This window comes from Lepidochelys kempii, chromosome 9 (assembly GCF_965140265.1).
Source record: "Lepidochelys kempii isolate rLepKem1 chromosome 9, rLepKem1.hap2, whole genome shotgun sequence".
Taxonomy (NCBI): Eukaryota; Metazoa; Chordata; order Testudines; family Cheloniidae; genus Lepidochelys; species Lepidochelys kempii.
Genome location: NC_133264.1, coordinates 44,986,423 through 45,000,995, shown reverse-complemented (window position 1 = coordinate 45,000,995; position 14,573 = coordinate 44,986,423). Strand labels below are relative to the sequence as shown.

At 42.5% G+C, this 14,573-nt stretch overlaps 1 protein-coding gene across 9 annotated transcripts in view; it reads right to left on the bottom strand.

The window, feature by feature from the left end:
* Nucleotides 1-3,480: 3,480 nt before the first annotated feature.
* The window catches only part of AMER3 (APC membrane recruitment protein 3), a 58,340-nt gene continuing 47,247 nt past the window's right edge, over nucleotides 3,481-14,573 (bottom strand). For 5 of the 9 annotated variants that reach the window (XM_073360084.1, XM_073360085.1, XM_073360087.1 and 2 more), the window contains one exon: nucleotides 5,112-5,199. Coding sequence is in view for 3 of the 9 variants with exons in the window: in XM_073360092.1 (XP_073216193.1) it covers nucleotides 5,105-5,199 (95 nt within the window). In the remaining 6 variants the exon portion in view is untranslated. Of the gene's footprint in view, nucleotides 5,200-14,573 lie in introns of all 9 variants that reach the window. The other 4 variants (XM_073360093.1, XM_073360092.1, XM_073360096.1 and 1 more) reach the window with 2 other exon arrangements.

Here is a 14,573-nt window from a genome sequence, read left to right as displayed (position 1 = left end):
ATTAGAAATTTGCATCTTGTGTGCCCTGTTTTTCTTGGAATTGTCTGGAAAGCTAGTAGTGTCGGTAATTTTCAGGCAATGCAACCTGTCCATTTTGATGGGACGGGTGATTTTTTATTCTGGCTACAGTGTTTAAATACTATTTAACTCAGTTGCCCTATGACCTTGGGAGAAAAGATCTCTGTTAAAGTTTCAACAGCTGAGTGCTCAGAGCTCACAGTGAATTCTGCCACAAAAGCAGGAATGAGAAGGCTTGCTATTTCTAGGAGAAAAAAAATAAAAAACAAAACACAAAATTCCTTTCATGGCTTCTGGCTACATTGTAATGAACCAAAAAAGGAGTATAAGTAGAACCCCATTACTTTTAGAAAGGATGGTGCAGTGGTTAGGCCATTAGATCAGGACTTGAGAAACCCGAGGTTTGATTTCCTGCTCTGCCAGAGATGTTCTGTGTAAGATTGGGAGGTAAGTCACTTAGTCTCTCTATTCCCCACCTGTAATGTGGGCATAACTACTTATCTCACAGAGGATAAAGACTGTGAAGCACTTTGAAATCTATTGATAAAAAGCATTATTTTAGAGTTAGGTATTATTATTTTAATCTTTTCAGGTTGCCTTTAAATCTTAAGGAATTATTCATGTCTTATAGGCATGTGCTCACCATGGACCCAGTACTCCACTCCTGTGCAAAGAATATAAGACAAGGAACAATATACAGTAGTTGGTTTAAATGAGCCACAAAAGAATGTATAGGGTTTAGATTATTAGGCTTCCTTCCTTCATCTTAGGTTTGAGTCATTTAAAATTTAGTAGACCATCAAAATGTGTAGACTAAACAGAAATACTAATGTATTACAGACTGAAAGACCTAAGTGGGAACCTGTTCCTTCAAAGCATACTGCAATTTAAAATGAATATTCACATTATATGGGTTCAATTTGTCAGCACATCTGAAGCTTCACATGCAAGGAAAATGAAGCATACACAATGTAACCAGGTTATCCTAGATACTTGCTGCTGAACCAGTGGGTGGCAGCTATGTTTGTTTGCCACCTCATTCAAGGTGGGCCACAAGAAGGTTGAATATTTTTTTAATGTTCAAAGAAAAAAAATGGATTTAATTATTTTTGATGGGGAATTCACCCCATGAGAGTCCTGGCAGGGTTAATGGCAAGAGAGGACAATTAGCCATAGGCTGCACCTGAAGGAGACCTAGGATGTGATGAGGCTTAATTATGGATGATGATCACCTGTGCAGAAACAGGTGGGCCCTGACTTCCCTTACAATCCACTGTGGGAGTGTTGCAGTGGGTTTGGAGACTGCCTGAAGAGAGACCCCAGAAGGGGAAGATGATTGTGACTTAGCTGGAAGGATGAGTCACAGAAGAGATAGAGTGAGTGACACAGGCAACAGGAGGGCTGACTAACTGTAGGATGGGGCATGGACAGTAGTGAGCTAATTCCCCAGATGAGCCATGAGGTGTCACCATTACATACTTGTCCTTGCTGAAAATTTCTGCATATCTCTCAGCATTTGTGCAACCATTGAGGCTAGCAACTCTGAGACAATTAGCATAGACCTGGTGGCTTGCATTTTCACCATCATGTGTCATGCAGCACCCCTGGTTGGGCTGCTGACTGCAGGAATCAAACCCAGGCTCTCTGGGTCTAAAAGTGTACCCCTATACTGCCCAAGCTATAAGGTTGTAGTAGACTCATAAATCTCTGTGGTCTAGCCATGGGGGGTGGGGAAGGTGAGGGGAATCTTTGCTGTGAGGGAGACCATTTAGGCAAAGTACAGGTGTGGCGGTAGGGAAAAAACTTACCAGATACTTTTAGTCCAGGCAGCTAGGGGGGACAAGGAGGTCCACGCAGAGCTAGTGGGTGGGATAGGGGAGGGAGAAAACCAAAGTAAGAGAAGAGCAGATACCAGTTAAAGAAACAAGTACCGCTTGAGTGTGACCCAAGAACCACTAAATGCCAACCAGCAAGGGGAAGCAGACGGGTTACAGGCACCTCATGGTGCAGGTGTCTGCTTTCTTGTTCACCACAGAATGCCATGTGAGGGCTCAAATGAAAGTAAGTGTCACAGTGGTCATTAATATTGTTGTGAAATATATGTACAGATACTCTGTCAGGAGTTGTGTGTGTATATAAAAAAAAACATATTTTCAGTATAAAGTCTGTATCAAGGTATTAGTCACCAGCAAAGGTGGAAAAAGCGGTTTTGCTGTAGACAGGAGGCTTTGCTCTAGACAGGAGGTAAGAAATGCGTATCTCTGTCAGGATGTAAATTATGCATTCTAAGCTAATACAATAGATGCCTCTTTATATATGAAGTCAAATGTTAACAAAGAGATGTGAAATCAGCAAGGAAGGTGCACACAGGAAAAAACAAGCCATGTGGGAGTTCTTCTGACTAAGAGTAAAGACAGTGAACTTTGAGGGTATTGCTGAGAGGCAGAGAAGACACCCGGTATCCTGCACCTAGAAAGTAAATGGACAGCATGCTTTCATTCATAAAAATGGGCTCTCAGCCAGCCTTGGTTGAAAATACTGCAGAAGACTTTGGGTGAGATCTTTTTTAAACAGGAGGTTAACCTGTTAGTTAAGCTTAGTCTCTAGAAAGCTGTTTTTGTTTTTTTTTTTATATGTAACTATTTATTTCACTGTTACTTGAATCTTTGATAATAAACTTAATAATGTTTTCAAAATAAATATATATCTGGTATTAAGCTAAGTATTGAACATGAGCTGAATCTCATAAGCTTGTGTGTTCTATTCCTTTGGGAACAATGGATCTGGAATGTCTGTGAGTAGCCAGGGGCTATTCAGGGGCTGGATATCTCATGGGAACGCTTCAAAGAGGACTTGGGGATTGGGGTGCACCTATTGTTAACTTGCAAGGCAAAGTAAGGGTTGACATAGCCCAGAGGCAAGTGCTTGAGTGGTTAACAGACTGGTGGTGTTCAGGAGCCAACACCCAGCTAAGCACAAACAAGTTTCCCTCACTTTGGAGTCAGGGAGTAACAAGGAGACTTGCAATCCTGGGCACCATGAGAACTGGTCTAGTCATGTCCCCTCCCTGTGCCTCATTTTATCCAGCTGTAAAATGGGGATAATGATACTAACCTCCTTTGTGAAGCACTAGGAGAGGTATGGATGAATGTGCTGCATAAGAGCAAGCTGGTAGTAGTCTGTATTTCTATTAATTCTAGTTACAGTATTGGCTCTTTTTTACTTCTATCGCCTTGCTTTGTTCCTCTCTTCTGCTTCCCCCCACCCCCCGTTGTTACCTAAGCCTAGAATCCATGGGAAAAGGGGAGGGTTCAGCATGTGTCACATTGTAGAGAAATTCTCTCATTGGCCATCAGTATTGCAGGACAGTTTGGAAGTAAACTGTGAAGATAAGAGGCCAGTTGAATAATTCTAAAATAAGAGATCAGTTTTGTGAAGAAAAACACGTTCTTACACAACCTCTTCTGTTGAGCCATATGTTTATTATTATTTGATTAGCCCACAAATAGGCATCTCTTCAGCAATGCTAAGGTGACACACTATGTGATGACTTGTTTGTGATTTTAGACTTTTTACATTCTAAATGGTAAATTCTTAGCAGCCCGCCCTTACCTATATCTCAGCAACAAAGGAGGGTCACAAATGGTCCTCTATACTGTAGAGGACAGGTTCTTCGTGGCAAATGCTTTCATCCTGAAGATGACCTGTACTGGAAACCTGGGTGATCCTAGGGTTTCACTTCATAACTATCCATGAGAGACATTTTTTAAACCATATGCTATCTCTGGAACACTGAATTTCATTTCACAGATCCCTGATCTCAGTGCATTGTTGTTTTTGTACCAATTCAGATTCAGCAAAATTTAGATAATAGTCACTACATTATCCATGCTTTAAAATATCTATCTACAGTACTTGACTAACCGCTGTGCAAGCAAAGGGTAACCACATCTCATGCTTCAAGGTATAAAATGACTGCTTCTGGAAGTCAGTAAAGAATCCTCTTCCCTCACCTCATTCTCCACCCCATATAATTGTCTACATGCATTATGGATTTTTTTTTCCTTCCACAAAGCATCAGATGTCAAACCCTATTTGAGTCAGGATACTCGACTAGATGATCTAATATTCTTTTCATAGATTGTAAGGCCAGAAGGGACCATTAGATCACAGTCCAATGTACAGGCCATAGAATTTTTATGTATCCAGTTTCAATCCAGTATAATCCTGTGCCCTTCCAGTATGTGACCTCTTGCAATTAAGCATAACTTAGAACTATCTTGAAAATAATGGCTCTTGAGTTAAACCACCTTGAGAAGCTTCTTCGTAGAAAATGAAAGTGAGATTAGTGGTATATCTAACTGGTATATCTAACTGGGTTCTAAATTAGAAAAATAAGTCTTTCTGGGATTAAATAAAACCACTGTCTTATACTTAAACAGGGTGTTTTTCTTACTTCTGTTTTAAGGTAACAACTTTTTAATAGTCATTCTCAGACACAACCCTCTATAACTAGGGTACATAGTAAACAAACTTCTTTGGAGAATATAGGGCAGACCATTTTATACTTCCTGTTATTTTTATCTCCATATTTACAAAATGTTTTAAACCAGGTAAATCTCAGCGTACAAATGTAATCTGCATGATCAAGTTTAAGATGATTAAACTATTACAATAAAATCTATTAAGCACTTCTGTGAAGTTCAGTAGAAATTCACAATATATACATTATCCAAAAGAATGAAAATCCTCTAAATTATCTAAACCAAGTTAATGCTTATTCGGCACATATTTGCATTTTTAAAAAAAAAACATACTGGTATTTTTTGTCGCCTGAAAGACTTCATCATATGGTGCAATATGACAGAAAATATATTCATTTCATTACACATTCATGTTATGGAACAACTTTCACCATAAACTCATTGTAATTGAAAAATGGAGCATGTTTATTGTCCATTTGCAAACCTGGATTCAAGGGTGTGTGTCCTAAGCTCCAACAATATTTGTTGTTAAGATGACAGAGTAGGATGATTTTTCCCCTGTACGGTCTCCACTGGGTCCCTTGGTGAGAAATCCTTGTTGCTTATGACACCAGCTTGGCCTCATTGTGACTTGCTTCATTTAAACACACAGGTGGGAAGCCATCATTATTTACAACTGGTTTCTTCAGTGTTGTACCTGAAATATAAGCAGAAAACATACTGAGTGTTCATTTTATATTGCTTCTAAATACAGAACAAAAATAAGCTGTGTTTAGTGTGCACTTTTATAGGCATTCTTATTTTATTATATAAGTTGAAAGAATAAATGCAGTAGCGCAACTAGAAAAATAAGAATAGAAATTGGCTGCAAATAGCAGCGTGGTCAGAAAAATCTCCTGTTAGTTGTGATTTTTTTTTTAACAGTGCAATTGATGTAGTACTGATGTAATAATACTGCTCTCAGCACTGAAATCCAGCCCCTTCTCTGTTGGTGGGCAGTTGTTTGGGTTGGGGCATATGGTATTTCTGACTCTTGAATCCTTGGGAACTGATGTATTGGTATTAGTCCCTCAAATCTCCCCAGACTATGTAGGCTGCCTCCAGAGACCCAGCTGCTCCTCAGAATTATTCAGGAACTTCTTTCCTCATTACAAAGTGCCATGAGGCACGTACATGCAGTGACCAGTGGGAAGTCAGCAGTGTGTGTTCCATCGCAGTAGACTCAATATAGAGTTAGGTGGGAAGCAGGTGACTTTGTGTAGAACTAAAGCAGAGGGTGGCCAGGATGCTCTGTTCCCATTTAAAACATACAAGCATCATTTACCGCCCTACAGTACGCACAACACCACTTAATGCTGTAGTGAGATGGTGGGGTAGGAGATGGAGTCAACCCCCACCACCTCTCCTATAGCCCTCTTCGCCTAGGTGGACAGGTGTGGTTGGGGATGCAGACAGATGAGTGGGGGACAAAATACTGATAGGGACAGGTGTGGTATAGGTCTTTTAGCCATCCTTCAGCCATACCAGAGTGGCATTGCTGGCCATTCTACATTCTCTCACAAGCCACTATTTTATCTCGTCGGCCATCAGGCAGGGGATCTGTGAAGAGATGGAGGATGGCTGGGCCTGGGGGGAGGCCTCTGTTGATTCAGTGAAGTATCCAAACTTGTGAATGTTTATCCAAGCCCCAGTCTTTATGAAATTCCTCTGTCACTGTATGTTTTTACAGCATATTTGCCTGGTTTTGTGTTTGCTCTGGTGCTGGGTTTCCATTTTTTTTTTTTTTCACTTTATTCCCTTGGTAGCCCTAGAATTGGAACAAAACTTAATGAAAAGGGAAAAGACCCGTTACTTCAGCTTGGGAGCCACAACTGAGCAGGGAAAATTCTAAGTACAAAAAGACTCCCTATTTCCATAGGATGTGATGGTGCTTATTAAATGTGAAGATAGGATTACTATATGGGGTGTAGTGTCACTGGTAGGGGAGGGGATAATAAATTGAGTCCTCATTCTGGAACATGGCTGCCTGTCTCAGGCTTTTGGATGAATTCAAGCTTTTGGGAGTACCTATAAAATCTCAGGACTTGTGTGGTGCCTGGGCCATGGTTGCTACAAGCCCCATGGCCAAATGCACACCATGACAGTGAGAGAGATATTGAATAGACCAGAAAAGGGAACAGAGCTTAGACAGGAAAAAGAGAAGCCAATCCTTGAGACCCATCATTGTCCAGATCCAGCTAAAGAGGAGGATATATTTTTTTCCTTATTTAAAAAAAAAATGATATTGTTGCTTTTCCCAGTGATCTAGAGAAGCCTGGATATTAGCAGATGTCTGCAGGGTCGCAGGAGACATTAGTCTCCATTTTCTGTGTACGTAGATCTGTTTTTGTGGCCATGATGATTCAGATGTCATTAAAATTGGCCAGAATGTGCACGTACACACCCTGCGTGGCTCCCAGGACCCTGGCTTATTTGGAGATTTGGCCCTTTAAACATATCTCAAAGTATAGAAGAGAATTTACGGCTTTCTTCTCCACTTGTCAATGTTAACCTTTTCCCTGTAGTGGGGAAAGGTATGGAAGGAAGAGTGGAATTATTCCACTGGAGGGAGCCAGAAGGTAACTTGTCAGGTATATTGGGCAGGAGAAGATAGATGGGGTGGGGGGGATTCTTTTGAAGAGAGATGTCCACAGAGTTCCCACCTCTCTGAGCTCTGTGTGGTGAGTTTCTCAGTGTGGACTTCTAACCAAAATATATTTGTGCTCTTTTTCTTGACTTTTACTAGCATTTCAAATTCATACATTTGGGAGACACTGTCATGACGATTCTCAGTGGGGCAAAGGGTTATTCTTAGCTTCTCAGCGCACTTTGATACATGCGATTCCCTATGCCAATGATCCACCTGTGCATTGCTAACCTGCCAGGGTTTTCTAGGAGAGCCCACAAATGGCTTTCCTGCTTGTGCCGCTGCTCATTACACAGACTGAAAAAGGTGAGGAATAGATGTATTCCTGACTTCTCAGAACGGCTGTCGGAGCCCTGTGCCCATCCTTAATGGGAAGGGGTGCTAACCCAGGGCCAATCCCTGCAGATGCGCACGAGTTGCAACAACACTCATCCAGCAAAGGCAGTGACTGTGTGACATTCTGAAGCTTTTGCAGTTTAGTTGTTTTGAACACTGTTTTCCTGGGATTACAAGATAACGAATAAACCATCTGCACTATCCAGCACCTCAAAATTTAGTCCATTAACTGCTGGAACTGTTAAGAATTCATTGTGTGAATTATGCACAGCACCACATCAAAGCCAAAAGTGCAAACCCTGCTTGTGAAACTCTGCCATCTAGTGGCTGAAAGTGGTTCATGCTCCATCTGTTTTTATTCACATTTCGTTTTGCAAACTGCTAGATATATGTTTGCAATACATCTTTTGAGTTGTAGAGCCTCACTTGGACAATTGGTCCTTGCTGCAATGCTCACGTTTCCAACAGATGTATTCCTGTGGGTTGCCTTTGTATGCCAAGTTTGCTGGAGCTGAGCACATTGAATTAATGAATTCATCAAATGAACACCCAAGATGAACTCTCAGATTATTTCTGGCAAGTGCAGACAATTTCTTAGCCATATCCTAGCTATTGAAAATGCTTTCTACTAACTACAGAGGTGTGGCACCTGAAACTCCTATAGTCAGTAACTTGTTACTGTTGCCAGAACAAAACTAAGTGGTTTTGGTTGGAAAACTTGAACTTAAAAGTTGAAGGTATTTGAATTATTTTTTCTCTTGGATTTATTCTGCTGGGCTCTCATGATGTGTTGAATACTCATGAAGGTGCTTGTGTCAGACTGTGACACTGTTTAATACTCTGCAGTTCTATAAAGCTTTCCATTGTAGGATCTGTGTTTTATGAAAATTTCCACTTAAGCCACATTGCCCATCAGTTTTACAGTTGGGTAAACTAAGGCTCAGAGAGATGAAGAGTCTTGTCCAAAATATCATAAGTCAGTGGCAGAGGTGGGACTAGGACTCAGAAGTTCTGTATTCCTGTCCCTGGTTCTAACCACTAGACTATACTGCTTATCTACTGCCAACATGAGACAGGGATGGGAGAGCCCACAAGGGTTACAAGTACTGTTATGTGAAATGTAAATCTTGCCTGGTGGTTTATTTGTATAGTTAGAAACTCAAAACTCAGACTGTTGTCACTGAAAAGTCCTGAATGTCTGTGAATGCTTTGGCCTTGTCTAGGCTATGGAAAAAGGGGTTTATAAAACATCCAGGGATATCTGATGTTAATCCAGGAGAGAGCAGAGGCTAAGGCTGGAGGGAGGGGCAGGGTTTAAATCCCCCCCCCCCCCGGTTCTATAATCATAGAACCATAGAGTTTAAGGCCAGAAGGAACAGATATGGTCATCTAGTTTGACCTGCATAATACAAGCTGTCATAAATATAAAGGGAAGGGTAAACACCTTTAAAATTCCTCCTGGCCAGAGGAAAAACCCTTTCACCTGTAAAGGATTAAGAAGCTAGGATAACCTCGCTGGCATCTGACCACAATGACCAAGGAGGAGACAAGATACTTTCAAAGCTGGAGGTGGGGAGAAACAAAGGGTTTTTCTCTGTCTGTGTGAAGGTTTTGCTGGGGACAGAACAGGAATGGAGTCTTAGAACTTAGTAAGTAATCTAGCTAGATATGCGTTAGATTCTGATTTCTTTAAATGGCTGAGAAAAATAAGCTGTGCTGAATGGAATGGATATTCCTGTTTTTGTGTCTTTTTGTAACTTAAGGTTTTGCCTAGAGGGATTCTCTGTGTTTTGAATCTAATTATCCTGTAAGGTCTTTACCATCCTGATTTTACAGAGGTGATTCTTTTTACTTTTTCTGTTCTTAAAATTCTTCTTTTAAGAAACTGAATGCTTTTGCATTGTTCTTAAGATCCAAGGGTTTGGGTCTGTGGTCACCTATGCAAATTGGTGAGGATTTTTATCAAATCTTCCCCAGGAAAGGGGGGGTAACGTTTGGGAGGATTTTGGGGGGAAAGACATTTCCAAACGGCCTGTTTCCTAATAAAATAATACTGGTTAGACGTTTGGGGGTGGCAGCAAAAGTCCAAGGACAAAAGGTAAAATAGTTTGTACCTGGTGGAAGTTTTAACCTAAGCTGGTAAAAGTAAGCTTAGGAGGTTTTCATGCAGGTCCCCACATCTGTACCCTAGAGTTCAGAGTGAGGAAGGAACCTTGACACAAGCCAACATATTACCTGATTGCAGTTAGTGCTACATGAGCAGTCAGAGCAATAGTACCAGCCAGTGATCAACCAATGGGACTACAGCAGGAGAAATGGAGCTGGTAGCTATCGGTATAGTTTGACAGTTCGTTTGGTACTGAAGCAAGACTCCCTGAAAGTCCTAATGTAATCATAATTAATTAATACATTAGATCACAGCGGCTTGGAGGGCAGTAGCCATAAAATAGTACCCAAAGAAAAAAATGTAGTTTTGGAGCCTGTGTACTTTGTTAGGTGCCTTAACAATGGGGGGGGGTCCTATAAATCAAAATATCTTACATTGTAAATGATTTCATGTGCACTGCATCACGATCTCAGAGACTGCGCCTTCTGCGCTGTGGATCTAAACATACTTTGTCAATTTGCTGTGGGGTTTGCAGGTTGTGCGTCCATCAGTCTGCGTTAGCAGTGAATCTCAGTCTCAAGGTCACTGACAGTCTAGATATCAGTTTTCAATCTCTCCACCCTGTCTTCCTCAACCTGATTGGTTTTTTTTCTTATCTCTCTGCATGAGAGAGCTGCTTGCACAAGCCTGTGTTTGTAAGATGGGACGAACTCATATGCTCAAAATCTTTGTCACTACAACTGAGTGAATGTGACTAACAGTAAACCTGCAATAAAATGATGCTAAATAATCTCTTCCCGTATCTGTTTTAAATCTTACAGGTAATATTTGTACTTAATGTTGATGTGAGTGATGTCACTGCTGGGGTTTTTTTGCTATTTTGATGTGAACAGTATTATATTTAAAGTGGTAACCCAGATTCTCCAATTTAAAAAAAAAAATGAAACCTAGAGCCAGTAATGTATTCAATGTTAAATACAACGTAGCTATGTTTACAATGTCATGCCAGCTTGGATAATATTGAAACTTCTACGATCCTCGCCTTGGAGTTTGAAGGCATGTTTGGTTAACTTGTGAAAATTAGGGTCAGCAAACATGACAAGCAATCAGTGTTATGCCAAGCTGATAGAAGTCTATCTGAGGATAAGCTTCATAACCAAGCTCTCCCCACTTTCTCAATCACTGTGGACAATGTCACCATTCTGCCATTACTGAGGCCCATAACCTGGACATCATCTTTGACTCGAGTCTTCCTCTAGGTCCTCACAACCAGATTTTGTGGCCTTGACAGATTCAGAATTGCCTCGCTTGTATCCATTCAGAATGCTGCTGCAAATATCGTTTGCCTAGTCTGTTTCTTTGACTATATCACCCCTGGCTTGCCATCCCTCCATTGACAACCCCTTCTCTATCACGTCAGATATAAGTTGCTTATTTGTCTTCACTTTTCAAGGCCCTTCATGGCCTGTCCCCACTGTACCTACCATCTCTCATTCACTAAAAAAATGGTGAATACAGTTGGCTAATGTCAGCCTCCATTGCCCACTTGTTAAATTGTCACTTGTTAAACTTTTGTGCCTTCTCTCATGCTGCCCCTCCTTCTTGGGAGGAGCCCCTCATAAATCTCTGCAAAACTAACTCATTGTTCTCCTTCAAATCCCTCCTTAAAACACTCCTTTGCTGTAAGGCCTACAAAAAACTGGACAACAGTTAGGCCCCTGGTGCGCTAAGACCATAGGTGCTGACTCCGTGGCTGCTCCAGGGCTGGAGCACCCACAGGGAAAAAAAATCATGGGTGCTGAGCACCCATCAGCAGCCCCTCTACTAGAATCTCCCCCTCCCCCCAGTGCCTCCTGCCTGCTAGTGGGCCCCGCCAATCAGCGCCTTCCCCCCCCACCAGCACCTACCGCCTGCTGTGGATCAGCTGCTTCACGGTATCAGGAAGCACTGGGGGAAGGGGGGAGGAGCGAGGGCACAGCGTGCTCGGGGGAAGGGGTGGGAGCGGGAAGAGGTGGCGCAGGGGTGGGACCTTGGGAGGAGGGGGGGAGTGGGGCAGGGCCTGGGTGGAGCTGTGGGGCTCACGCCCCTCAGCAGGTTAGAAACTTGGTGCCTATGGCTAAGACCTCTGCCTAGAATGCTGACCAATATTGTCTCTCTGCTTCCTTGTACTCCTCCATTTATGTTTCTGTATCCATCTGTGGTCTTTCTTATATTGAGATAAGCAGCTCTGGTGGGGAAGGGACCATCTTTTTGTTCTTTGTTTGTATGGCACCTGTCACAATGGAGTCCTATCCATGACTGGGACTCCTAAGGTGGTTCAGTAATATAAATAATACATAATAATATATGAGATGTGACTAGGATAACCTCTACGACAGCATTTTGAAAAACCAAATCCACTGTAGGCCCTCTGGTTTGTTAGCCTGGATATTGTACTGTACAAGGCCATATACGTTTGCCTATTCAGTACACTTACAAAGCCTCTATATAGACAAATTTATGTATGCATAGTTTTTTGTAAGCATCAGAGGAACAGGCAATAGGAATAAAGATCTACATGATTCTCTACAAAAGAAAAAGGACACTAAACTTTCTAAACTACTACAAGCTACAAGGGGCCACAGCAATGGTTCCCTCAACCCACCCAGCAATATTGTTAACCTATCCAACTATACTCTCAGGACAGCTGCTTCTGCTGGGTTATCTCGGGGCCTCTCCTTCTGCCCCTCCACCCCCACGAACATGATACAGTTCTGTGGTGACCTAGAATCCTATTTTCGACGTCTCCGACTCAAGGAATATTTCCAAAATACCTCTGAACAACATACTAATCCACAGAGGCCTCCCCACCAACATTACAAAAAAAGGATTCTAGGTGGACTCCTCCTGAAGGTCGAAACAGCAGACTGCACTTCTACATAGAGTGCATACTTCTACATAGACTTCTACATATATCGCTTGCCCCATAACCTCAGCCGTGCAGAACACAATGCCATCCACAGCCTCAGAAACAACTCTGACATCATAATCAAAAAGGCTGACAAAGGAGGTGCTGTTGTCGTCATGAATAGGTCGGAATATGAACAAGAGGCTACTCGGCAGCTCTCCGACACCACTTTCTACAAGCCATTACCCTATGATCCCACTGAGAGTTACCAAAAGCAATTACAGCATTTGCTCAAGAAACTTCCTGAAAAAGCACAAGATCAAAACCGCACAGACACACCCCTGGAACCCCGACCTGGGATATTCTATCTACTACCCAAGATCCATAAACCTGGAAATCCTGGGCGCCCCATCATCTCAGGCATTGGCACCCTGACAGCAGGATTGTCTGGCTATGTAGACTCCCTCCTCAGGCCCTATGCTACCAGCACTCCCAGCTACCTTCGAGACACCACTGACTTCCTGAGGAAACTACAATCCATCGGTGATCTTCCTGATAACACCATCCTGGCCACTATGGATGTAGAAGCCCTCTACACCAACATTCCACACAAAGATGGACTACAAGCCGTCAAGAACGCTATCCCCGATAATATCACGGCTAACCTGGTGGCTGAACTTTGTGACTTTGTCGTTACCCATAACTATTTTACATTTGGGGACAATGTATACCTTCAGATCAGCGGCACTGCTATGGGTACCCGCATGGCCCCACAGTATGCCAACATTTTTATGGCTGATTTAGAACAACGCTTCCTCAGCTCTCGTCTCCTAACGCCCCTACTCGTGCTATATTTATGACGTCTTCATCATCTGGACCCCTGGAAAAGAAGCCCTTGAGGAATTCCACCATGATTTCAACAATTTCCATCCCACCATCAACCTCAGCCTGGTCCAGTCCACACAAGAGATCCACTTCCTGGACACCACAGTGCTAATAAACAATGGTCACATAAACACCACCCTATACCGGAAACCTACTGACTGCTATTCCTACCTATGTGCCTCCAGCCTTCACCCTGACCACACCACACGCTCCATCGTCTACAGCCAACCTCTGCGATACAACCGCATTTGCTCCAACCCCTCAGAAAGAGACAAACACCTACAAGATCTCTATCAAGCATTCTTACAACTACAATACCCACCTGCAGAAGTGAAGAAACAGATTGATAGAGCCAGAAGAGTTCCCAGAAGTCACCTACTACAGGACAGGCCTAACAAAGAAAATAACAGAACGCCACTAGCCGTCACCTTCAGCCCCCAACTAAAACCCCTCCAACGCATTATTAAGGATCTACAACCTATCCTGAAGGATGACCCAACACTCTCACAAATCTTGGGAGACAGGCCAGTCCTTGCCTACAGACAGCCCCACAACCTGAAGCAAATACTCACCAACAACCACATACCACACAACAGAACCACTAACCCAGGAACCTATCCTTGCAACAAAGCCCGTTGTCAACTGTGCCCACATATCTATTCAGGGGACACCATCACAGGGCCTAATCACATCAGCCACACTATCAGAGGCTCGTTCACCTGCACATCCACCAATGTGATATATGCCATCATGTGCCAGCAATGCCCCTCTGCCATGTACATTGGTCAAACTGGACAGTCTCTACGTAAAAGAATAAATGGACACAAATCAGATGTCAAGAATTATAGCATTCATAAACCAGTCGGAGAACACTTCAATCTCTCTGGTCAGACAATTACAGACATGAAGGTCGCTATCTTACAACAAAAAAAACTTCAAATCCAGATTCCAGTGAGAAACTGCTGAATTGGAATTCATTTGCAAATTGGATACTATTAATTTAGGCTTAAATAGAGACTAGGAGTGGCTATTTCCCCTTGTTTTTTCCTACCCCTACCCCCACCCCCCCGACGTTCTGGTTAAACTTGGATTTATGCTGGAAATGGCCCACCTTGATTATCATACACATTGTAAGGAGAGTGGTCAGTTTGGATGAGCTATTACCAGCAG